Raw genomic sequence first — 25500 nt, 5'->3', positions numbered from 1 at the left:
GACCTTGCACATGTGATCCTCCTATTTTAACCGTCCCAAATACAGGGATTATAGGCATCACCATCACCCCTGGCTTGAACATGCAACATTTAACAAGATAAACCATATTCTGTGCTGTATTGTTTGTTTTCATGGTGCTCGAGATGGAGTCCAGGGGCCTTCTACCTCGAGGCTATAATATTAGCCCTATTTTATTTTTTATTTGGAAACAGGGTATCGCTAATTTGGGGAGGGTCTTGCTAAATTGTTGAGGCTGGCTTTGAACCTATGATTCTCCTGTCTCAGCCTCCCAAGTACTGGGATTACAGGCATGTACCAACCACACCTGACTGATACTAACTCATAATAAATAATACTTAAAAGTATTTTCTCCATCTGCAATGAATAAAATTAGAATGAATATCTCAAAATAAAATTTTTTTTGCAAGTCTGGGAATGGAACCCAGGGGCATTTGACCTCCGAACTACACCCCCTACCCTATTTTTATTCTATTCTTTATTTTGAACGGGGTCTCCCTAAGTTATGGAGGGCCTCACTAAGTAGCTGAGGCTGTCCACAAACCACGATCCCCCAGTCTCTGCCTACTGAATGCTGGGATTACAAGTGTGTGTCACCACGCCCAGCTCAAAATAAATTATTTAAAAAATTAATCACAAGGTAGTGGGAAAGATGTGGAAGAAAACATATCAGGTTGTATTAAGTGTGTGTGTGTGTGTGTGTGTGTGTGTGTGTGTGTGTGTGTGTGTGTGTGTGTCTTACTGGGAACTGAACCTAGGTGTACTCTGTATTTGAGCTACATCCCAGGCCTTTTAATTATTTTTTGTTTATTTAGCAGTGCTGGGGATGGTTCCCAGAGGCATTCTATTTCTGAGCTACACCCCCAGCCCTATTTTTGTTTTTGTTTTTTTGTGGGTCTGGGGATGGAACCCAGAGGCATTTGACTCTAAGCTACACCCCCTGCCCAATTTTTTATTCTTTATTTTGAAACAGGGTCTCACTGAGTTACAGAGAGACTCACTAAGTAGCTGAGGCTGTCCGCAAACCACGATCCTTCAGTCTCAGCCTCCCGAATATTGGGTGCGTCATCACACCCAGCTGATTTTAACTTATTTGGAAACGGCCTCACTAGGTTTCTGAGAACCTCCCTACATTGTCAAGACTGGCTTTGAACCCACCATCCTCCTGTCTCAGCCTCTCAAGTACTGGGATTACAAGTGTACACCAACATGCCCACTTCTTAAATGATTTTTTGCAATTCTTTTTTTTTTTTTTTTTTTTTTTTTGCAGGTCTAGGGGTAGAACCCAGGGGCATTCAACCTCCGAGCTACACCCTCTGCCCTATTTTTTATTCCTTATTTTGAAACAAGGTCTCACTAAATTGTGGAGGGCTTCACTAAGTAGCTGATGCTGTCCGTAAACCTGCGATCCTCTTGTCTCAGCCTCCAGAATGCTGGGATAACAAGCCTGTGCAACCACACCAGCTTTTTGCAATTTCTAATTGGCTTTATTTGTGATTCTTGATTTTTTTTTTTTGGGGGGGGGGTTTACTAGGGATTAACCCAGTGACAATCTACATCCAAGCTATATCTCCAGCCTTTTTAAAAAATTCTTTATTTTAAAACAGTCTCAGCCAGGAGTGGTGGCGCACGCTTGTAATCCCTGCACTTGGGAGGCTGAGACAGCAGGATCGCACAGGTTCGAAGCCAGCCTTAGCTGGCTTAAGAGACCCTGTTTCCAAATAAAATATAAAATAGGTCTGGGAGTGTAGCCCGGAGGTAGAAGGCCCCTGGGTTCCATTCCCAGTACCACCCAAAAAAAAAAAAAAAAAAAAAAAAAAACATAGTCTCACTAAAATGCAGAGGGCTTCAGTAAGTAGTTGAGGCTGGCCATGAACCTTAAATTCTTCTTTCTATCTCAGCCTCCCAAATTCTGGGATTACAAGTGTGCACCACCACGCCTGGCTCAAGTCTTAAACGTGTTTTTTTTTTTTTTTGGTGGTGGTACTGGGGTTCCCGGAAGCCCTTCTACCTCCAGGCTACACTCCCAGACCTATTTTTACATTTTTACTTGGAAACAGGGTCTCTTAAGCCTGGCTTCGAACCTGCGTGATCCTCCTGTCTCTGCCTCCCAAGCATGGGGATTACAAGTGTGCGCCACCACACCTGGCCTTCAAGTCTTAAACTTTTTTAAATACACTTCTGGCCAGGCGTGGTGGCCCATGCTTGTAATCTCAGCATTTGGGAGTTGAGACAGGAGGATCGCAGTTCGAGGACAGCCTCAGCTACTTAGTGAGGCCCTTTGCAACTCAGTGAGACCTGTTTCAAAGTAAAACATAAAAAATAGGGCTGAGGGTGTAGCTCAGAGGTAGAATGCCCCTGGGTTCCATTCCCAGACCTGCAAAAATAAATAAATAAATAAACTCAAAAATAAAAATAATAAGCCAGGCGTGGTGGTGCACACTTGTAATCCCCATGCTTGTGAGGCTGAGACAGGAAGATCGCACAGGTTCGAAGCCAGCCTCAGCTACTTAGCGAGGCTTTCAACAACTTAGTGAGACCCTGCTTCCAAATAAAATATAAATTAGGTCTGGGAGTATAGCTCAGAGGTAGAAAGCCTCTGGATTCCACCCCCAGTACCACCAAAAATAAATAAATAAATAAATAAATAAATAAATAAATAAATAAATAAAAACTTTTTTACTGTTTATAAACATGTATTGTACTTTTTTTTCCTGGTGGTACTGAGAATTAAACCCAGGGGTTTTCTACCTCCAAGCTACATCCCCAGTTTTACTGTATTTATATTTTTTAAACAGGATCTTACTAGGTTGCTCAGAGTCTCACTATTTGTTGAGGTTGTCCTCAAACCTGTAATCCTCCTATCTCAGCCTCCCAAGTACTGGGATCATAGGCATGTGCCACCATGCCATGCACATGTACTGCTTTTTCTTGGCGGGGGGTGCTGGGGATTGAACACAGACCTCACACATGTGCTCTATTTCTGAATTATAGTCTCTGCTCCCAAAACATTTATGTGTGTGTATGTGTGGGGGTACTGGAGTTAGAACTCCAGGAATGCTCTGCATCTGAGGTATACCCTCAGCCCTATTTTTGTTTTTTTAGTTTGAAACAAGGTCTCACTAAGTTGCTAAGCCTGACCTCACACCTGTGATCCTTCTGTCTCAGCCTCCCAGGTACTGGGATTATAGGTATGACTATTATGCCTTGTTTCCAAAAAGTTTTTTTTTTCCTCTTTTTGTGGCAATAGGGATTGTACCCAGGGGCATTCTACCTCTGAGCTACATTCACAGCCCTATTTTATTTTTATATTTATTTTTTACTTATTTATTTATGTATTTATTTTTGCGGTACTGGGGGTGGAACCTAACAGTATTCACCTCTAAGCTACAGCTTCAGCCCTATTTTTTATTCTTTATTTTGAGACAGGGTCTCACTGAGTTGCAAAGGGTCTCATTATGTAGCTGAGGCTATCGGCGAACCTGGAATCCTCCTGTGAGACCCTGTAACGCCTCCTGAATGCTGGGATTACAAGCGTGCACCACCACACCTGGCTTTATTTTTATTTTGAAACAGGGTCTTGCTAGGTTGATGGAAGTCTCTACTTTTGAGTTATACTCATAGTTCTATTTTATTTTTATTTATTATTATTATTATTATTATTTTTTTTTTTTTTTTTTTTTTTTTTTGGTGCTACTGGGAGTGGAACCCAGAGGCTTTCTACCTCCGGGCTATACTCCCAGACCTATTTTATGCTTTATTTGGAAACAGGGTCTCACTAAGTAGCTGAGGCTGGCTTCGAACCTGTGCGATCCTCCTGTTTCAGCCTCCCAAGTGCGGAGATTACAGGCATGCGCCACCACGCCCGGCTTATAATTTTGTCTTTTTTCTTTTGGAACCAGGGAATTGAACCCAGAGCACCATACCTGCAAAGCAGGGGCTTTAGCACGGAGCTACATCCCAGCCCTTATTTTTATTTTGATCAGGGTCTCACTAGGTTAATGAGAGTCTTACTACTTGATGAGGCTGTCCTCAAACCTGCAATCCTCCTATCTCAGCCTCCCAAGTACTGAGACTATAAACATGCACTACCACTCCTAGCTTGAGAAATTACTAATTTGTGTGTGTGTGTGTGTGTGTGTGTGTGTGTGTGTGTGTTACTGGGGACAGAACCCAGGGGCATTCTATTTTTAAGCTACACCCCCAGCCCTATTTATTTTTATTTTATTTTATTTTTTTGAAGATTTAAAGAAGTTTATTAAAAAGACAGAAATATAGAAAATAGAAATACAGAAAACAGTTACAGCCCCATGCAAAAATGGCATGAGGGGGGAGGGTGGCCCGGGCCAACTCACCACTCCCATATTTTTATTTTTATTTGTTTATTTTTTTATTTTTTTGCGGGTCTGGGGATGGAACCCAGGGGCATTTGACCTCCGGGCTACACCCCATGCCCTATTTTTTATTCTTTATTTTGAAACCGGGTCTCACTGAGTTGCAGAGGGCCTCACTAAGTAGCTGAGGCTGTCCGCGAACTGTGATCCTCCAGGTCTCAGCCTCCCGAATGCTGGGATTACAAGCGTGCGCCACCATGCCTGGCTATTTTTATTTTAAAACAGGGTTTTAACTTGGTTGATGAGAGTCTCATTATTTGCTGAGGCTGTCCTTGAACCTGCAATCCTCCTTTCTGAACTTCCCAAGTACAAGGATTAAAGGTGTGTGCCACCACGCCAGGCTTCAAACTTTTATCATAAATTTCCCCTTTCCTCTTGAGGTGACTTAAGCCAACTTCTGTATCTAATAACCTTATGACCCTATGAACAATCAAATACTGTAATTTATTTAATATTTTTCTATTACTAGACATGTAAGTTGCTTTCCACTTTCTACTTTATATGAGTAAAACTTCATGAATAGCTAGGAACTCCCTAAATTTCAGCTCTCAGCTTTCTCCAAAATCTGTCTCCACACTGCTTTATACCTCATATTCTTGCAAGTGGAAACAAATACCAATTTACTCCGTACATGATGATACACACCTGTAATCGCCGCAACTTATGAGGCCGAGGCAGGAGGATTCCATGTTCAGGGCTCACCAAGTTGCTCAGGCTGGCCTGGAACTTATGATCCTTCTGCCTTAGCCTCATGAGTAACTGGGATTACAGGTTTATGGCACTGTGTCAAAGTGGCAACATTTTCCCCCCTATTGGAGACTGTACCAAAGGCTACACACGGCTATATCCCCAGCCCTTTTTTATTTAATTTTGAGACAGAGTCTTATTAAATTGCTCAGGCTGGCCTCAAACTTAAAATCTTCCTCCCTCAGCCTCCTGAGTAACTAGGAATACAGGTGTGTGCCTGTATTCCTACATACAGTGATACCTGCCTTAGTAGCAATTTTGTATGTGTATGCTACTGGTGATTGAACCCAGGGGCATTCTACCTTTGAACTATACCTGCAGCCTTATTTTCATTCTATCTATCTATCTATCTATCTATCTATCTATCTATCTACTTATTTATTGTGTGTGGTACGGGGAGTGGAACCCAGGGGCTTTTCTACCTCCAAGCTATACTCCCAGACCTATTTTATACTTTATTTGGAAACAGGGTCTCACTGAGACCCTGAGAGCTGCCGAGAGCCTTACTCAGTCGCTGAGGCTGGCTTCGAACCTGTGCGATCCTCCTGTCTCAGCCTCCCAAGCGCTGGAATTACAAGTGTGCGCCACCAAGCCCGGCCATTCTTTTTATTTTTGAAACAGGGTCCCACTAAGTTGCAGAGGACCTTACTAAGTAGCTGAGGCTGGCCACAAACGTGTGATCCTCCAGTCTCAGCCTCCCAAATACTAAGATTATAAACGTGCACCACCACACCTGGCAGTAACAACTTTCAATGAATTCCCTCAGACACAAGATAATTACAATTTGGAACTTAACAGGAAATGTTTATATCTTACCAAAAGTCCTAGAACTTTCTGTTGAATGGATGACTCAGTTGGAAAAGACTATAAAAAAGAAAGAGAAATCTATAATTACTAAAATTATGCAAATAACAATATAATAAATAAAAGCTTGAATAAGGAAATCAATAAATGTCAAGATAGTATATTAAATTCCCATTCTAACCTCCAGAACCCTCATGAAGAGTTCTAACCCTTGGTTTTCAATAAAGTGTCTGCAAGTTGTTGGGGATTCATCTGTGAGGTTCCAAAGTGCACTCAAAGTAAACTTCAACGTAGTGTCCACTGAATTTTGATTGGTTTTCTGCTTCACTATTTGAAGAAGTTGCTAAAACAAAAACAGAATTTTTCATTATTGAATTATCATTATGATTTGTGATTTTTTTGGGGGGATACTGGGGACTAAACCCAGGGCTTTGCACATTATAGGTAAGTACTCTACCACTGAGCTATATCCCCAGTACTTTTTTTTTTTCCAGTACTGGTGATAGAACTCAGGGTCATTCTACCTCCAAGTTACACCCCCATCCCTGTTTTTATTCTTTATTTTGAAACAGGATTTCACTGAGTTGCAGTGGGCCTCACTAAGTAGTATCTGAGGTTGTCCGTGAACCATAATCCTCCTGTTTCGGTCTTCCAAAAGTTAGGATTTGCCGGGCGTGGTGGCTCACGCTTGTAATCCCAGCATTGGGGAGGCTGAGACTGGAGAATCGCGGTTTGCGGACAGCTTCAGCTACTTAGTGAGGCCCTCCGCAACTTAATGAGACCCTGTTTCAAAGTAAAGAATAAAAAACAGGGCAGGGGGTATATCTTGGAGGTCAAATGTCTCTAGGTTCCATCCCCAGACCCACAAAAAAAAAAAAAAAAAAAAAAAAAAAAGCTGGGATTACAAGTGTACATCACCACAGCCAGCTCATTATTTTTTTTTTTTTATTCTTTATTTTGAAACAGGGTCTCACTGAGTTGCAAAAGGCCTGAGTAGTAGCAAGCAGCTGTTCACAAACTGCAATCCTACTGCATCAGCCTCCCAAATGCTGGGATTATAAGCATGCGCCACCAGGCTTGGCTTAGAACTTTTTATTTTAAGACAAGGTTTTGTTAGATTTTCCATGGTGTAGCCTCAAATATGAGATCCTTCTGCCTCAGCCTCCTGGTCACTGGGATTACAGGTGTGCACCACCTATCCTGGCTGGACCAACTATCTATCTATCTTTCTATCTATCTCTATACGATAATAAGGGTTAGGTCCAAGAGTGCTCTAGGACTGAGCTACTCCCCAAGACCTTTTATTTTTTATTTTGAAATATGGTTTTAATAAGTCAATGAGCAATGGTCTCAAACCTACAATCCTCCTATCTCAGCCACCCCAAGTACTGGGATTACAGGTGTGCACCACCATGCCTGGCTTGTAGGCCAACTATCTTGGTGACCAACTATCTTAATTGGATGTAGTATATTCTTATTTCAGAACCTGAGATTCAAAAAAGGTGGAGGGTGCTGGCCAGATGGCACATGCCTGTAATCGCAGTACTTGGGAGGCCATAGATAGGAGGATCACCAGTTCAAAGGCAGCTTCAGCAATCTAGTAAGGCTGACAACAACATAGTGAGATTCTGTTTCAAAATAATAAAAACAAGCCAGGTGTGGTGGTACATGCTTGTAATCCCAGCATTTGGAAGGCTGAGACAGGAGAATTGTGGTTCACAGATAGCCTCAGCTACTAAGTGAGGCCCTTTGCAACTCAGTGATACCCTGTTTGAAAATAAAAAGTAAAGCCGGGTGTGGTGGCACACACTTGTAATCCCAAAGCTTGGGAGGCTGAGATAGGAGGATCACACAAGTTCGAACCCAGCTTCAGCTACTTAGTGAGGCTCTCAGCAACTTCATAAGACCCTGTTTCCAAGTAAAATATAAAATAGGTCTGGGAGTATAGCCTAGAGGTAGAAAAGCCCTTGGATTCCACCCCCAGTACCACAAAAAATATATATAATAAAGAATAAAAAATAGGGATGGTGTGTAGCTCGGAGGTAGAATGCCCCTGGGTTTTATCCCCAGTACTGCAAAATAAATAAATAAATAAATAAATAAATAAATAAATAAGTGGTGCCCACTTGTAATCCCAGTACTTGGGAGATTGAGACAGGAGGATTACAGATTCATGGCCAGCCTCAGCTACTCAGGGAGGCCTTCTGCAACTCTGTGAGTCCCTGTTTCAAAATAAAGAATAAAAATTAGGGCTGGGGTTATAGCTCAGAGGTAGAAGGCCTCTGGGTTCAATCCTTGGTACCACAAAAAATATGGCCGGAGGTATAGTTGAAGGTAGAATGCAGCTGGGTTCAAAAAAAAGTATGGGGGGAAGAGAATGAAAGTAACATTTATTAAACACCAGCAAGTTATATTGTATATTGTAGTTTTATTATCCTCATCTTCTAGGGAAGAGAGTAGAGTCTGAGAAATAGTAAGTAGTTCGTAGTCAATTAGTAAGAGAAAGTAAGAATTGGAAGACTTAATTAAAAAGGATAAACTACATTCAGTGCTAAAAGAATTAAAATGTATATTAGATATAAAGAAGTTACAGTCCTCTTGCCTCAGCCTTGAGAGTAACTGAAATCACGGGCCATGTACCATCATACCCAACTAGCCTTCCCTCCCTTTATAACTTTTTCACTCATACCTGTACAGTAGGGTGTGTGTGTGTGTGTGTGTGTGTGTGTGTGTGTGTGTGTGTGTGTGTGTGTGTGTGTGTATGGTTCTAGGAGTTGAATCCAAGAGCATTTTACCTCCAAGCTATACCCCCAGCCTATTTTTTTCATTCTTTATTTTGAAACAGGGTCTCACTAAGTTACAGAGGGCCTCACTAAGCAGCTGAGGCTGGCTGAAAACCTGCAATCCTCCTATCCCAGCCTCCCAAGAACTGGGATTACAAGCATGTGCCACCATGCCTGGCTGTACAACAGGTTTTACATAGCTATTTTTCAACTATATTATGAGTTTGCTCTGGGCAAGATACAGAAAATTCAAGATGAATCCTAAAATATAGTACGGTGGCAGATGAGTACTATATATATTTGTCAAATCAATGACTTACCCTTTTTAATTACATACATAACTTTTTTTGGTACTGGAGAGTGGAACCCAGGGGCTTTCTACCTCTGGGCTATACCCCCTCATTTTATAATTTATTTGGAAACAAGTTCTCACTAAGTTGCTGAGAGCCTAAGTAGTTGAGGCTGGCTTCAAACCTGTGTGATCCTCCCTGTCTCAGCCTCCCAAGCGCTGGGATTACAAGTGTGCGCCATCACGTCCGGCTCCATAATTTATGTCATGGGGAAAAAGTCAAGGCCAGGCATGGCAACACATGCATATAATCCCAGTACTTGGGAGTGAGACAGGAGGATTGTATGTTTGAAGCCAGCCTCAGAAATTTAGTGAGGCTTCTCAGTAACTTGGTGAAATCCTATTTCCAAGTAAAAAATAAAATGGAGCTGAGGGTATAAGCTCAGAGGTAGAATGCCCCTAGATTTAATTCCCAGCACTACACACAAAGTCTCTTATTTGACTTTTCATGCACTGTTCCTGTTTAAATATCTCATATTGGTCGGACATAGTTGTGCCCACTTGTAATCCCAGCATTTGGGAGGCTGAGATGGGAGGATTGAGGATAGCAGTTTGCGGACAGCCTGAGCTACTTAGTGAGGCCCTTTGCAACTCAGTGAGACCATTTCAAAAATAAAGAATAAAAACTAGGGCTTAGGGTGTAGCTCAGAGGTATAATGCCCCTGGATTCTATCCCCAGTACAGAGAGAAAAAAAAAAATCCCCAGGACACTAAAAAAAAGGAAAAGAAGAAAGAAACAGGTTCTTGCTAAATTATTACACACTGACATTAAATATGCAATTCTTTCGTCTCAACCTTCCAAGTGATTATAGCCCTGACCACCTACCTGCCCAGGCCTGAGTCATTCAAGTAATTTGTCTAAATTTACAAAATGAATTTACAAGTTAGAAGCTAGATTATCTGACTCCTATTCAGGGCTCTATCAGTTAAGGGATAAAGCTGCCTCTGTGAAAGGAAATTAATATATCCATTAGGAAGTAATAAAAAAGCTAGGCGTGGTCTCACATGTTTATAATCCCAGTATTTGAGAGGCTGACACATGAGGATTACAGGTTTCAAATCAGCCTCAGCAATTTAGCAAAGGCTTGGGGGTATAGTTCATAGGTAGGATGCCCCTCACCTCTATTTCTAGTGCCAACAACAACAAAAAAAGAAGCCAGGAATGGTGGTGCATACTTGTAATCCCAGTACTTGGGAGGCTGACACAGGAGGATATCTGGGTTTGTGGCCAGTTTCAGCTACTTAGCGAGGCTCCCTGCAATTTAGTGAGACCCTGCTTCAAAATAAATAAAAAATTGAGCTGAGGGTGTAATTCAGAGATAGAATGCCCCTGGGTTCAATCCTCAGCACCACAAGGAAAAGAAAAAAAAAAAAAAAAGAAGTGCCAGGTGTGGTGGCTCAGGATCGAATCCCAGTACTTGGGAGGTTGAGACAGGACTGCAGGTTTATAGCCAGCCTCAGCTATTTAGGGCCTCTGCAACTTAGTAAGACTCTGTCTCAAAATAAAAAATAAAGCCAAGCACGATGGCGCATGCTTGTAATCCCAGCATTTGGGAGGCTGAGACAGGAAGATCGTGATTCATGGACAGCCTCAGCTACTACTTAGTGAGGCCCTTTGCAACTCAGTGAGATCCTGTTTCAAAATAAAGAATAAAAAATAGGGCTGGGGTAGGCCATGCGTGGTGGCACATGCTTGTAATCACCGCACCTGGGAGGTGGAGACAGGAGGATCGAAGCCAGTGTCACTAGCTTAAGAGACCCTGTTTCCAAATAAAAGTATAAAATAGGTCTGGGTGTGTAGCCCAGTGGTAGAAGGGTTTCCAGAAACCCCACTACCACAAAAAAAAAAAAAAAAAAAAAAAAAAAAATAGGGATGGGGTGTAGCTCAGAGGTAGAATGCCCCTGAGTTCCATCCCCAGTAACCCCCCCCAAAAAAAGTAAAGAAAGAATAAAAAATACAACTGGAGGTATAGCTCAGATGTAGAATACTCTAGGTTCAATCCCCAGTACTGTTAAAAAAAAAAAAACGTAATAAAAAGAAAAAGAATTCTTTAAAAATATGAAACATGAATACTCTAATGGCTTACAAAGAGGAGATAATGAACTTACCCTGACAATGAAGAGCTCAGCACCAAGCTGTGCAGTTTGTTCTGTAGAAAGCTGGAAGCAAGAATAAGACAAAGAAATGTCTAAGACTGATCAGTGTGAGTACTGTCATTTTATTTTTATTTTTTATTCTTTATATATATAAAATTTTTTGCAATACTGGGAATTGAACCCAGGGGCATTCTACCTCTGAGCTATACCCCCAGCCCTATTTATTCTTTATTTTGAAACAGGGTCTTACTAAGTTGCAGGGGACCTCACTAAGTAGCTGAGGCTATCCATGAACCACCATCCTCCTGTCTCAGCCTCCCAAGTACAGATTACAAGCATGTGCCACCACGCCCGGCTTACTGACAGTTGTTATAACAGACTCCAAGGCCAGACTAAATATCAGATCAACCTGAAGCTCTGCAATATTTAATGCAGCTAAAATAAGCAGGCTAGCACAGGGGATTACCAATATTTCTGGCACACTGATTGGGAGTAATATAGTTATTGCAATAGGAAACAACTACCTACAAAAAATTATTCAGCAAGCATTCAGATACCTTGGCAGCCAGGATGGAAATGATAGCAACTGCCATCCTTTGCATGTTCTGATCCTCATGGTTGCAGAGCCACTGCATGACAAGCTTGGCTGCTTCAAACCTGAAAACACGGAGAAGGATTCATGAGTTAATAATCCTGGAGGCCAAGGCACAGATCAAAGCTCCAGTTAGGAACTGATATGCAATTGAAATAAGTGAAAAAGAAAGGGAAATTCCTCTTAAATGATAAGAGAATTATCATTATTATTTTTGTTATTGTTAGTGTGTGTGTATGTATGTATATATGTATGTATGTAGTACTAGGGATAACCCAAGGGCATTCTACCTCTGAGCTACACCCCCAGCCCTATTTATTTATTTGTTTGTTTGTTTGTTTGTTTATGTTTGGTGGTACTGGGGGTGGAACCCAGAAGCTTTCTACCTCCAAGCTATACTTCCAAACCTATTTTATATTTTATTTGAAAACAGGGTCTCACTAAGTAGCTGAGGCTGGCTTCAAACCTGTGCAATCCTCCTGTCTCAACCTCACACCTGGCCCCCAGCCCTATTTTATTTTTTATTTTGAAACAGGCTCTCAGCCAGGCGTGGTGATGCATGCTTGTAATCCCAGCATTCAGGAGTCTGAGACAAGAGGATCACGGTTCGCAGACAGCCTCAGCTACTTAGTGAGGCCCTCTACAACTTAGTGAGACCCTGTTTCAAACTAAAGAGTAAAAAATAGGGCAGTGGGTGTAGCTTGGAAGCCCAATGCCCCTGGGTTCTATCCCCAGACCAAAAAAAAAAGAAAGAAAAAGAAACAGGATCTCACTAAACTGTGGAAGCCCTCACTAAGTTGCTGAGGCTGACTACAAATCTGTGATCCTCCAATCTCAGCCTCTAACACTTTGTGTTTTATAGACAATGCCTTATTAATTCTGGTAACTATTTTTTGTATTTGGGATTGAACCCAGGGCTTGCACATGCAAGCACTTTACCACTGAATTACATCCCAGCCTTCTAGTAAGTATTTTGTAAAGAATTAAAAGTTTAGAAAATATGGTAAAAACTGGCATTTCATCTTCTAGAATTATAGCTTGCTTTTTAAAAAAAATTTTTTTTGCAATACTGGCGATGGATTCCAGGGGCATTCTACCTCTGATCTACATCCTCAGCCCTATTTTTTATTATTTTGAAATAGTCTCACTGAGTTGCAAAGGGCCTAAGTAGCTGAGGCTGGCTGCAAACCACGATCCTCCTGTCTCAGCCTCCCAAATGCTGGGATTATAAGCATATGCCATCACACCAAGATCAGCCCCATTTGGGGGGGGGGTGCTGGGGATGGAACCCAGGCTCATTCGACCCCCGAGGTATACCCCCTGCCCTATTTTTTATTCTTTATTTTGAAACAGGGTCTCACTAAGTTGCAGAGGGCCTCACTAAGTAGCTGAGGCTGTCCGCAAACCAGGATCATCAGGTTTCAGCCTCCTAAATGCTGGATTACAAGCCTGTGCCACCACGCCCAGCTTCAGCCCCATTTTTTATTTTTATTTTTTTAATTTATTTATTTATTTTTTTAATTGGTGCACTGTATTCATACATCATAGTGGGATACAAACTTTTGTAGACATACATGCACACATCGCCCAGTCAGCCCCAACCCGATCCCCACCCCATTCTCTCCCCATCCCTCTCTCCCATGCTTGGCTTAGTGGTTGACATCTAGTATTATAGCAATTTATCCAAAATTTAAAATGATAATCTCACATAACAGTTTCATTTGTCTGATACCAAGCTTTTGATGACTTAAAGATAACATTTCAATATTTCTTTTTACTTTCTTTCTTACCAGAGAATATTTTTTTCTATTTTTTTAGGTGAAACTATCATATATTTATATATTTATTTTTCAGAAAAAAAATCTATCCTAATATGGAATATGGACTCTAGATACCCAAAACGATCTTGAAATAGAACAAAGCTAGAAGATATATATTTTCTGATTTCAAACCATATAAAGCTACAATAATTGAAACAGTGTAGTACTATTCTAAAGGCAGATATATAAACCATTGGAGTTAAATAAAAGCCTAGAGCTATATTCTTCCCTATATTGTCAAGTTATTTTTGACAAGGTTTCCACGAACATTTGGTGGTAGAAATAATAATATTTTAACTAAATATTGTTGAAACATAATAATTACATGGGAAAGAATAAAGTTGGACCCTTACCTAATCCCATATACAAATATTAACTCAAAATAGATAAAAGACCTAAATATAAATCTTAAGACTATAAACTTTTAGGAGAAAATCTGGGTCATAAAACCTCACAACACTGAAATTGGCAGTGATTTCTTGGATATGATTTCAATGGCACAGGCAACAGAAGAGTATACAAACTCCCTAAAAAATAAAAAACATATTGTATATCCAAAGACAATGTAAACAGAGTTAACAGTTACTAATAGAATGGGATAAAATATTTCCAAATGCTATATCTGAAGGTATATTAATATTCCAACTAGAAATCCTAAAAATTAACAACAATAAAGGCAAACAATACCATTTAGAGATAGGTAAAAGACTAACATAAGTAATGAATCTCCACAGATAACCAATCTTAGTTGTCTGTTGGATGGAAAATCTTGTTTCTCTGGTTCTGGTGTGTGTTACCTTTTTCTTCTTTGTAGTTAATCTCTTTGAGTATTTTCTCTAGGGCTGGTTTTGAAGACAAAAATTCCTTCAGTTTCTGTTTGTCATGGAAGCTTCTTATTTCTCCATCTAACTTGATAGAAAGTTTTGCTGGGTAGGAAATTTTGGGCTGGAAGTTGTTTTCTTTCAGAGTTTGGAATATGTTACTCCAAGCCCTTCTGGCTCTCATGACTTGGTTTGGGAAGTCTGGAGTGATTCTAATTGGCTTGCCTCTGAATGTCACTTGGCCCTTTGTTTTTGTTGCCTTTAAGATTCTCTGCTTGGCTTCCACATTGGTCATTTTGACAATTATGTGGCGTGAGGATCCTCTTCTCCGATCCTGTCTAAAGGGAGTTCTATAAGTTTCCTGGACCTATGTATCAACCTCTTGCTCTATGTTTGGAAAATTTTCTGCTATTACTTCCTTGAAGAGATTGTTGATCCCTTTGGTTTCACTTTCTTTTCCCTCCTCTATTCCAATTATTCTTAGGTTAGCTCTCTTAAAATGGGCCCATATTTCTTCAATGTCAGATTCCTGCTGTTGGATATTTTTTTCTAGATTAGAAACTATGCGTTAATTTTGGAATGATCATCTTCTAAGAGCGAGATTCTGTTCTCCATGTGTTCTAATCGGTTGTTTGTGCTTTGAATTGAGGCCTTTACTTCATTAATTGCATCCTTTATCTCTTTTTGGCTCTCTCTGAGTTCTTTTCGAAGCACCTCTATTATTTCTACAGTTATTTTCCTGATTTGATCTTCTAGAAATCTCTGATTTTCTGTTTTATCGGGTTCTGATGTTGTGGGGTTGTGGCCATTCATTGCTCCAGTATTATTCCTCTTTCCCATGATTTCGGAAGTTTGTGCCTTCTCTGGGTTCTTCCCTTGGGTCACTATGACTTCGCTTAAGGTGTTCTAGATCTCGAGTCAGTAGTATCTCAGACCCCACTACTCCTTTACTGGGTTGTATCACAGAGTCTCCGACCCAGGGAGTCGATAGAGGCTGCTTTAGACTGTGGGGGGTGCCAGGTTGCACGTTCTCCTATGGTGTGATATCTCTGCCACCGCCCCTCCCCCACTGGGTCAAGTCCCAGGGAGTACAGTACTGGGATTTCTCCTCTGTGGCCCGCAATTTGACTCACTGTTATTGAGTACGCAGATATAGCTGTACTGGATTCGGTGAATTCTCTGCTGCTGCCACCGGTGGCAATATGGTGCCGCTGTTACGCCCTCGGCCGTGAGGCTGGTGTATTTCTTCTTGGTTTTGATTTCTACTCTGAATCCCTGCGGCGTGTGCTGAGCTCAGCCACTGGGAGCTTTAGATTTTACCTGCAGCGAGAAATCCCGCCTGGCTGTTCCGCAGCGGCTCACCTCGGCTTGCTGTAGCCGTCCGGTGAGTTTGCCGCTGCCGCCGGCAGTATGGCGCTGCTGCCGCGTCCTCGGGCGTGAGGCCGGTTATCTCCTCTGTGGCTCTGAGCTCTATTCTCAGTCCGCTTTCTCTCTGGAGCCTGGTGATTTTTTTGTTTCTCTGGTGATGGTGTTTTCTGGCTATGAAAGGCGCTGATTTTGTGGTAACGGAGATTGGTTGTTAGCAGGGCTCTTAAGCCCCGCTTTTCTCGGTCGCCATCTTCCCGGTAATCCCCATTTTTTATTTTTAAAACAGGGTCTCACTATCTAGTTTAGGCTGACCACAAACAATTCTCCTGTCTCAGCCTCCCAAGTACTGGTATTATAAGCACACGTCACCATGCCTGGCATTATAGCCTATTTTATATTTAAAATATTTATACTTAAATATAAATATACACTTATATTTTTTCTTTCTTTTCTTTTCTTTTTTTTTATGTTTTTGGGGGTGGAACCCAGGGTCTTTTCTACCTTTGGGCTATACTCCCAGACCTATTTTATACTTTATTTGGAAACAGTGTCTCACTAATTTGCTGAGAGCCTCACTATGTAGCTGAGGCTGGCTTCAAACCTGTGCGATCCTCCTGTCTCAGCCTCCCAAGCATGAGGATTACAAGCGTGAGCCACCACGTCTGGCTCTTTTTCTTTTCCTTTTTGTGGTACTGGGGAATGAACTCAGGGACATTCTACCTCCAAGTTACACCCCCAGCCCTTTTTATTTATTTTATTTTTGCAGAACTGGGGATTGAACCCAGGAGCATTCTAGCCCCGAGCTACACTCCCAGACATATTTCTTATTCCTTATTTTGAAATGGTCTTGCTAAGTTGCGGAAGGCCTCACTAAATAGCTGAGGCTGGCTGGGAACCTGTGATCCTCCTGTCTCAGCCTCCCAAGTACTGGGATTACAAGGGTGCACCACCAGGCCTTGCCTTGCATTTAACATGATGACTTTATCTGTGTTTAGAGTAAACTTCAGGAAAGCAAGGACATAGCAGGACAGCAGTTCAGAGGCTACTACAATAACTTGAGAGAAAAATTACTTTTAGTCTAGTCTGAGTGATAGAAATGGAAGTAAAGAGAAATGGTGGAATTCTGCATATATTCTAAATATAGAGCTGGATTTGCTAAAGTACTAAATGTGGGAGAAAAATCAAGATAACATTATCTTTTCCATAATCTCAGACTTCAAGACTCAGCTCATATACCACTTCCTTTAAGAAACTTTTCTTCATGAATTTATCGGTGTCTTTTTAACTCCTTAATGCTTTGTTTAGAACTCTGTCAGCCAGGCATGGCAGTACGCACTGGTGATCCCAGTGCTTGGGAGGCTGAGACAGAAGGATTACAGGTGTAAGGACAGCCTCAGCAATTTAGCAAGACCCTGTTTCCAAATAAAAATAAATAAAATAGGACTGGGGGTATAACCCAGAGGTAGAAGGCCCCTTGTTTCACACTCAGTCATGCACGTATGCACACACACACACACACATACACACACACACACACCCCTCTGTCAGAGATCTGGATCATCTGGAGACTTGCCTAAACTCCACAAGGGCCTGAGAGGTCCTTGAGGGAAGAAACTGTATCTTGTTTAGCCCTTTATGCCAAACACCCATACAGTGACTGACACACAGTGCTTAATATACGTTGTCTGAATTATAATGGAATGGATTATTTTTGTGTTTGTGTGTGGTACTGGGAATGGAACACGGGCATTCTACCTCTGAGCTACACCACCAGCCCTATTTTTTATTATTTGTTTTGAAACAGGGTCTCACTGAGTTGCAAAGGGCCTCACTAAGTAGTAGCTGAGGCTGGCCTTGGACTGCGATCCTCCCATCTTAGCCTGCCAAATGCTGGGATCACAAACATGCACAACCACACCCGGCTAATGGAATGGATTATTGCTCTGCAACTTCCCAAATTTATAGTTACATCTTTATATTCCCAAGGACATCTTGGATCAGGCCAATTATTGGTATTCTCAATCTCCTAGGTAGTGGAATTACAGGGATGGGCCACCATGCCCAGCTTTTATTTATTTGTTTATTTATTTATTTGTTTTATGTTTTGTAGTACTGGGGATGGATCCCAGAGGCATTCTACCTCTGGGCTACACCCCCGGCCCTACCTACCTTTCTTTCCTTTTCTTTTCTTTTCTTTCTTGTGGTACTGGGGGTGGAATCCAGAGGCTTTTCTACCTCCAGGCTATAGTCCCAGACCTATTTTTATACTTTATTTGGAAACAGGGTCTCACTACCTTCACTAAGTAGCTGAGGCTGGCTTTGAACCTATGCAATCCTCCTGTCTCAGCCTCCCAAGCACTGGGATTACAAGTGTGCGCCACCACGCCCGGCCATTCTTTATTTTGAAACAGGGTCTCACTAAATTGCAGAGGGCCTCACTAAGTAGCTGAGGCTGGCCGTGAACCTGTGATCCTCCTGTCTCAGCCTCCTAAGTACTGGGATTACAAGCGTGCACCACCACACCCGGCTCCTGGCTTTTATTTTTATTTTTCTAATTAATTTATTTTCACCAGGTATGATGGTTCACACTTGTAATCCCAGCATTCAGGAGGCTGAGACAGGAGAATTACGGTTCACAGCTAGCCTCTTGCTACTTAGCCTTTGCAACTCAGTGAGACCCTGTTTCAAAATAGAGAATATAAACTAGGGTTGGGGTGTATCTCTGTACCTCGAAGGTAGAATGCCCCTGGGTTTAATCCCCCGTACCGCAAAAAAAAATGTGTGTGTGTGTGTGTGTGTGTGTGTGTGTGTGTGTGTGTGTGTGTATTTATTTATGTGTGTGTGGTACTAGGAAATTGAACTCAGGGGCATTCTACCTCTGTGCTGTACTACCAGCCCAATTTTACTTTATTTATTTTTGTGTGTGGTGCTGGGGATTGAACCCAGGGGCATTCTACCTCCACGCTATACCCCAGCCTGATTTTTTTATTCTTTATTTTGAAACAGAGTCTCACTCAGTTGTGGAGGGCCTCACTAAGTAGCTGAGGCTAGTTGCAAATTTGGATCCTCCTGTCTCAGCCTTCCAAGTACTGGGATTACAAGCATTACCGGGATTACACCACACCCAGCTTTTTTTTTTTTTTTTTTTAACAGGATCTAAATTGTTGAGGGCCTAAATTGCTGGGGCTGGCTGTGACCCTGCAATCCTCTTCTCTCAGCCTCTCAAGTACTAGGATTACTAGTGTGTACACTACCATGCCCAGCTCAAATATTTACTTTTTTTCTTTTTTCTTTTTTTTTTTTTGTAGTACTGGTATTGAACCCATGGGCATTCTACCTCCAAGCTACACTCCAAGCCCTATTTTCTATTCTTTATTTTGAAACAGGGTCTGGCTAAATTAGAAGGGCCTAAGTAGCTGAGGCTAGCCTTGAACCTATGATCTTCTTGTCTCAGCCTCCCAACTGATTACAAGTGTGCCACTATACCTGGCTAAGCATTTAAGTAATACATAAAATGTTTCATTTCTTAGCAATACCAGATTAACAATGTACTCTGTGAAAAATAAATTTCAGTAAAATTACTGCTTGATAAATACATTTCTTGCTAAATCATAATGTATAAATTTCCTTTGCAAAGTGCCAACATTAAATATACTTTAAAATAGTAAAACAAAGAACAAAATCACCTTTATAGCTCCCAAGTTACAACATCTTAGAAAACAAGAGACCCCATTATATTTAAGAGAATCCAATCTAACTATATTGTTTTCCTTAACCTCTGTTTTAAAATTTTCCTCCACAATTTAATACCAAATAGTGATAATAATGAGAGTGTGTTATGGAGAATAAAACACTGTACTTGGAACTAGAAGAACTGAGTTTTCAATTACTAGTCACAAAACCATGGGCAAGACACTGAATCTATGATTCAGTTTCCTCCTCCTTGGGTGATACTGGAGATTGAGGGCAGAGGCACTCTACAACTGAGCTACATACACAGGCCCCCCCCCCCCCCGCCGCCTTTTTTCCAGTATTGAGCCTCCTGTCTCAGCCTCCTAAATGCTGGGATTGCCAAGTGTGTGCCACCATGCCTGACTCCCCTTGATGTTTTTATTTTTAATTTTTTGTGTGTGTGATTCTAAGGATAAAACTCAGGGGCATTCTGTCTCTGAGCTATAACCCCAACCTGATTTTATTCTTTTATTTTTATTTTTATTTTTTAATTTATTTTTATTTATTTATTTATTTATTGCAGGTCTGGGGAATGAACTCAGGGGTATTCAATCTCTGAGCTATACCCCTGTCTTATTTTTTATTCTTTATTTTGAAACAGGGTCTCATTAAGTTACGGAGTGCCTCACTAAGTAGCTGAGGCTGTCCGCGAACTGCGATCCTCCAGTCTCAACCTCCCGAATGCTGGGATTACACGCCACCACGCCCGGCTTCTTTTATTTTTAAATAGGTTCTAAGTTATAGCAGACTTCATTAAGTTATTGAGGCTGTCTATGAACCTTATAATCCCACGTACTGGGATTATAAGTGTGCATCACCATGCCTGGCTCTTTACTTTTAATTTGAGCCAGGGCCTTGCTACGTTGCCAAATTTGGCAACTTGGGATCTTCCTGCCTTAGCCTCATGAGTCGCTGGGTTACAGGCATAGAACACTGCACCTGGCTCTTCACCTTTTGAATGGTGATAATAATGTTCACACACCATATAGTTACTGTGTAGATACTCTACAAACTCTATAAATTCTTAAGCAAAAGGCTATTAAAAAAATTGGGGCCAATCTGCTATCATGAATGTCAAAGCACAAAATTTGTGAAAGTAATTCAACATTCTTTAGAGTAACCTGCAATTTCTACCTATTCAAGTTTATATCAAGAATATCCTAATTGATAAGAAATGACCCAAGAGAGATATCTAAAATTCAAAATTTTAAGTTTTAGGGCAATCACTTGCCTGTTAAATGGAACATCTTGAAGGATCCGGTCACTGCAAAGTGAAAGGAGGCAATTCTTCTGTAACTAAAGAATCAAAGGGAGAAAAAAGAATCCTAAATAAAATTTTACTGTTTTGGGAGGCTGTGTTAGGGATGGAACCCAGGGCCTTGTGGGTGCTAAGCAAGCACTCTACCACTGAGTTACATCTCCAGCCCCCATTCTGTTATCTTTTTTGTTTGTTTGATTTTTTTTTTTTTTTTGGTGGTACTGGGAATGGAACCCAGGGGCCTTCTACCTCCGGGCTATAACCCCAGACCTATTTTATATTTATTTGGAGACAGGATCTCTTAAACCAGCTGAGGCTGGCTTTGAACCTGCACGATCCTCCTGTCTCAGCCTCCCAAGCGCGGGGATTACGAGCGTGCGCCACCATGCCTGGCTGTTTGTTTGATTTTGTAGTATTGGGGATTAAACCCAGGGTTTTACACTTGTCAGTCAGGGTCTACCACTGAGCCATATGCACCAATCCTCTTTAACTTTTATTTTGATATGGGGTCACTTAGCTGCTCCTGGAAGCATATGCCTGGCTCTCAGCTCTGTTGAAACTAGGGATTGAACCCAGAGGCTTTCTACCTCGGAGCTATATCCCCTGCCCTATTTTATTTTTAATTTTATTATTTTTTACTTATTTTTGATGGTACTAGAGATTGAATCCAGGGGCATTCTACCTCTGAGTTACACACCCAGCCCTATTTTATTTTTATTTTGAAACCTGGTCTCACTAGGTTGATTAGAGTCTCACTACTTGCTGAGGTTATCCTCAAACCTACAATCCTTTTCTCTCAGACTCTCAAGTACTGAGATTACAAGCATGTACACCAGGCCCACCTTATTTTTTAATTTTTAAATAGAGTCTCATTAAACTGCTGAGGACTTTGCTAAATTGCTAAGGCTGGCCTTGAACATGCAAACCTCTTTTCTCAGCCCTCTCCCCCCAAATACTGGGATCACAGGTGTGCACCATCATGCCCAGCTCTATTTTTTTTTTTTAAATAGGGTCTTACTACATTGTGAGGACCTAGCTAAATTGTCAAGGCTGGCCTCGAACCTGCAATCCTTCTGTCTCAATCCCCAAGTACTGGGATTACAGAAGCATACCACCACACCTGGCTACACTGTTTTGTTTTGTTTTTTAAGATTAAACCCAGGCACATTCTACCTCCCAGCTACACTGCTAGACCCCCTATTTTTTTATTCTATTCTATTCTATTTATTTATTTATTTATTTTGGTGGTACTGGGATTCCTAGAAACTCTTCTACCTCTGGGCTACACTCCCAGACCCATTTTTTTTTAAACTTGGAAACAGGGTCTTTCTTAAGCCAGCGAGGCTGACTTCAAACCTGCGCTATCCTCCTGTCTCTGCCTCCCAAGTGCGGGGATTACAAGCGTGCACCACCACACCCGGCTTTATTCTTTTTATTTTTATTTTGTGGTACTGGCGATGGAACCCAGGGGCATTCTACCTCCGAGCTACACCTCCAGCCCTATTTTAAAATTCTTTATTTTGAAACAGAGGCTTAGTGGGTTGCAAAGGGCCTCACTAAGTAGCTGAGGCTGTCCATAAACCGCAGTCCTCCTGTCTCAGCTTCCCAAATGCTGGGAATTCAAGAGGGCCTCACTAAGTAGCTGAGGCTGTCCACAAACCGTAATCCTCCTGTCTCAGCCTCCAAAATGCTGGGATTACAAGCAGAAGCCACCATGCCCAGCTTTAAATGCTTTATTTTTAATGGACTAATACTTCAAAAACATTTATTTACCTTTACTGCATATTGCTTAATACATTCAGAGATAGAATGGCCCTGGGTTCATTCTCTAATACTACACACACACACACACACACACACACACACACACACACACACACACGGTCATTCTACCCCTGAGCTACACCCTCACTCAACCCTACATTGTTCTTTTTGTTGTTGTTATTGTACTGGGGATGGAACTCAGGGAATTCTATCTCCGAGCTACAGCCCCAGCCCTATTTTTATTCTTTATTTTGAAACAGGGTCTCATTGAGTTGCAGAGGGCCTCAATAAGTAGCAGAGGCTATCTGCTTACTGTGATCCTCCTGTCTCAGCCTCCCAAATGCTGGGATTACAAGCATGCACCATCACGCCTATCGTTATTCTTTTATTTTGTAACAGGATCTCCCTAAGTTGCAAAAGGTCTAAATTCCTGAAGATGGCCCAGAACCTTTTATCCTCCCTTTTCAGCCTCCTAAATACTGGGATTACAAACTTGCACTGCTATACCTGGTCAGCTACCCTGTTTTAGAAATAAAAGAAAAAGCCGGGCATGGTGGTGCACACTTGTAATCCCCGCGCTTGGGAGGCAGACAGGAGGATCGCGCAGGTTCGAAGCCAGCCGCGTGCGCTGGCTTAGGAGACCCTGTTTCCAAATAAAAATGTAAAAATAGGTCTGGGAGTGTAGCCCGGAGGTAGAAGGGCTTCCAGGAACCCCAGTACCACCAAAAAAAAGAAAGAAAGAAAGAAAGAAAGAAAGAAAGAAAGAAAGAAAGAAAGAAAGAAAGAAAATAAAAGAAATTAAAAATTGGCTGAGTGTGTAGCACTCATATATATGTACTGTTTTCTACCTTTTTATATTCATTGAGATTGATCTAGGTTATAGTCTGGAGTTATAAGTAAATTCATCATTCACTGGTCGTGTGTGTATGTGTGTGTGTGTGTGTTATATATGATGCTGAGGTTGGCCTTGAACCTATGACCCTCCCACTTCAACCTCCCAAGTACTAGGATTATAGGTATGTGCCACCACACCTGGCCATTCACTGCTCTTGAGTATTCTGTTGTATGACTAAATCCAGGCTGATGGACATTTGGTGTTTTGTTTCTAATTTGTTGTCCATACACATAATGCTACTGAAAACATTCATTTAAAAAATACATAATAGCTTTACTGAGATATGATTCATATACCATACAATTCACCTACCTATTATGTGTATAACTCAGTGGTTTTTAGTATGTTCACATTTGTGCATCCATTACTAAAATCAATTTTAGAACATTTTTTACTGCTCCCAAAAGAATCACCATGCCACTGCAGTCGCTTCCACCACTCCCGCCACCTTTATTTCCTAATCTTTGCATTTGTTTTTATTTTTTGCAAGTACTGGGGGCTGAATCCAGAAGCATTCTACCTCTGAGCTACATCCCCAGCCGTTTTTATTTTATTTTGAGACAGGATCACCGTATGCTACACAGGCTGTCCTTGAACTTGTGATCCTCCTGCCTCAGCCTATCCAGTAGCTAAGAAGACAGACATACACCACTGTATCTGACTCCTAATCTTTTAATCTAAATCTTCTTTCACTGTTCCTTAGTCAATGAATTACTTATAACTACAGACTATAACCTAGATCAATAAATATAAAAAGGTAAACAGTATATATGTATGATTACATTTACTCAAAATTTAGAAACCCAGGTGTGGTAGCATATGCCTGTAATCCCCCTGCCCCAATTTTTTTTTTTTTTTTTTTTTGGTGGTACTGGGGTTCTTGGAAGCCCTTCTACACCCGGCTTATTTATTTATTTATTTATTTATTTATTTATTCATTTATTTATTTATTTTTGGTGGTACTGGGGTTGGAACCCAGAGGCTTTCTACGTCTGGGCTATACTCCTAGACCTATTTTCTATTTTATTTGGAAACAGGGTCTCACCAAGTTGCTGAGAGCCTCACTAAGAAGCTGAGGCTGGCTTCGAACCTGTGCAATCCTCCTGTCTCAGCCTCCCAAGCACGGGGATTACGAGTGTGTGCCACCATGCCTGGCTTATTCTTTATTTTGAAACAGGGACTCACTAAATTGCAGAGGACCTCATAAGTTGCTGAGGCTGGCCATGAACTTGCAATCCTCCTGTCTCCGCCTCACAAGTACTGGGATTATGAATGTGTGCCACCATGCCTGGCTGGGACTTTCTACCTCTGAGCTACATCCCCAGCCCTATTTTTTATTTTGAAACAGGGTCTTGCAAGGTTGACAAGTTTCACCACTTGCTGAGGCTACCCTTGAACCTTTGATCCTCCTGTTTCAGCTTCTTCATTACTGGAATTATAGGCATGCACCACTACGCCTGGCCAACAAATTTATTATTAAACAGCTTCCAAAAGTATTTGAATTTCTAGCCTTGATTTATTAAATTGAACCATATGGAGGTAGGAAAGGGTAAAAGGAGAACCTAGGAGGACTATTTGAATGACAATTCATGTGTGCGTACCTGCTGGTGATTAGGAAAATGTTCCATGGCTTTGAGCAGCAAATGGGTCACATCGGCCAGGAGTCGGACAGGCATTCCTGCAGCAAGATCCTGCTTCGTTAAATTAAACACACAGGCGCTTGCAGCTAGTTGCACTGGTAAATTCATAGGGTGATTCCTCATCCCTGTAACTACAAGCTGAAAAAAAAAAATTAGTCCTTTTTATTCACCTTGTCAATATAAGCCCTCTTCACACAGAAACATTACTTTATTGACCTGTAATAATTTCAAAGGTGTCTTAAGTATCTTTTGTATCCTCATGTGAAATGCCTAGGACATTAGCAGTGACTCAGATATATTTCCTGACCCCTGGTCAAGGCAGGTATCCAGTTGTTTCATATCTAAAGATTTTCACCTGTAAAGTGAATGAATCTTTTCTATAGGTACTCATCTTAGTATTCCTAAATCCTAGTACAAT

General features: G+C 41.3%; 1 protein-coding gene across 1 annotated transcript in view; it reads right to left on the bottom strand.

Moving 5' to 3' along the window:
- Positions 1 to 25500, bottom strand: part of ZYG11B (zyg-11 family member B, cell cycle regulator) — a gene marked incomplete at both ends in the record, with an annotated part of 61654 nt that overhangs the window by 6570 nt on the left and 29584 nt on the right. Inside the window, 6 exons of the mRNA XM_080692246.1 lie at positions 5976 to 6023; positions 6145 to 6306; positions 11205 to 11255; positions 11750 to 11849; positions 20757 to 20821; positions 25044 to 25220. Coding sequence (XP_080548372.1) covers positions 5976 to 6023; positions 6145 to 6306; positions 11205 to 11255; positions 11750 to 11849; positions 20757 to 20821; positions 25044 to 25220 — 603 coding nt within the window. The remainder of the gene's footprint in view (positions 1 to 5975; positions 6024 to 6144; positions 6307 to 11204; positions 11256 to 11749; positions 11850 to 20756; positions 20822 to 25043; positions 25221 to 25500) is intronic.

The sequence above is a fragment of the Muscardinus avellanarius genome (genome assembly GCF_963383645.1).
Source record: "Muscardinus avellanarius genome assembly, chromosome: 3".
NCBI lineage: Eukaryota > Metazoa > Chordata > Mammalia > Rodentia > Gliridae > Muscardinus > Muscardinus avellanarius.
This window is presented reverse-complemented; position numbering and strand designations above follow the sequence as displayed.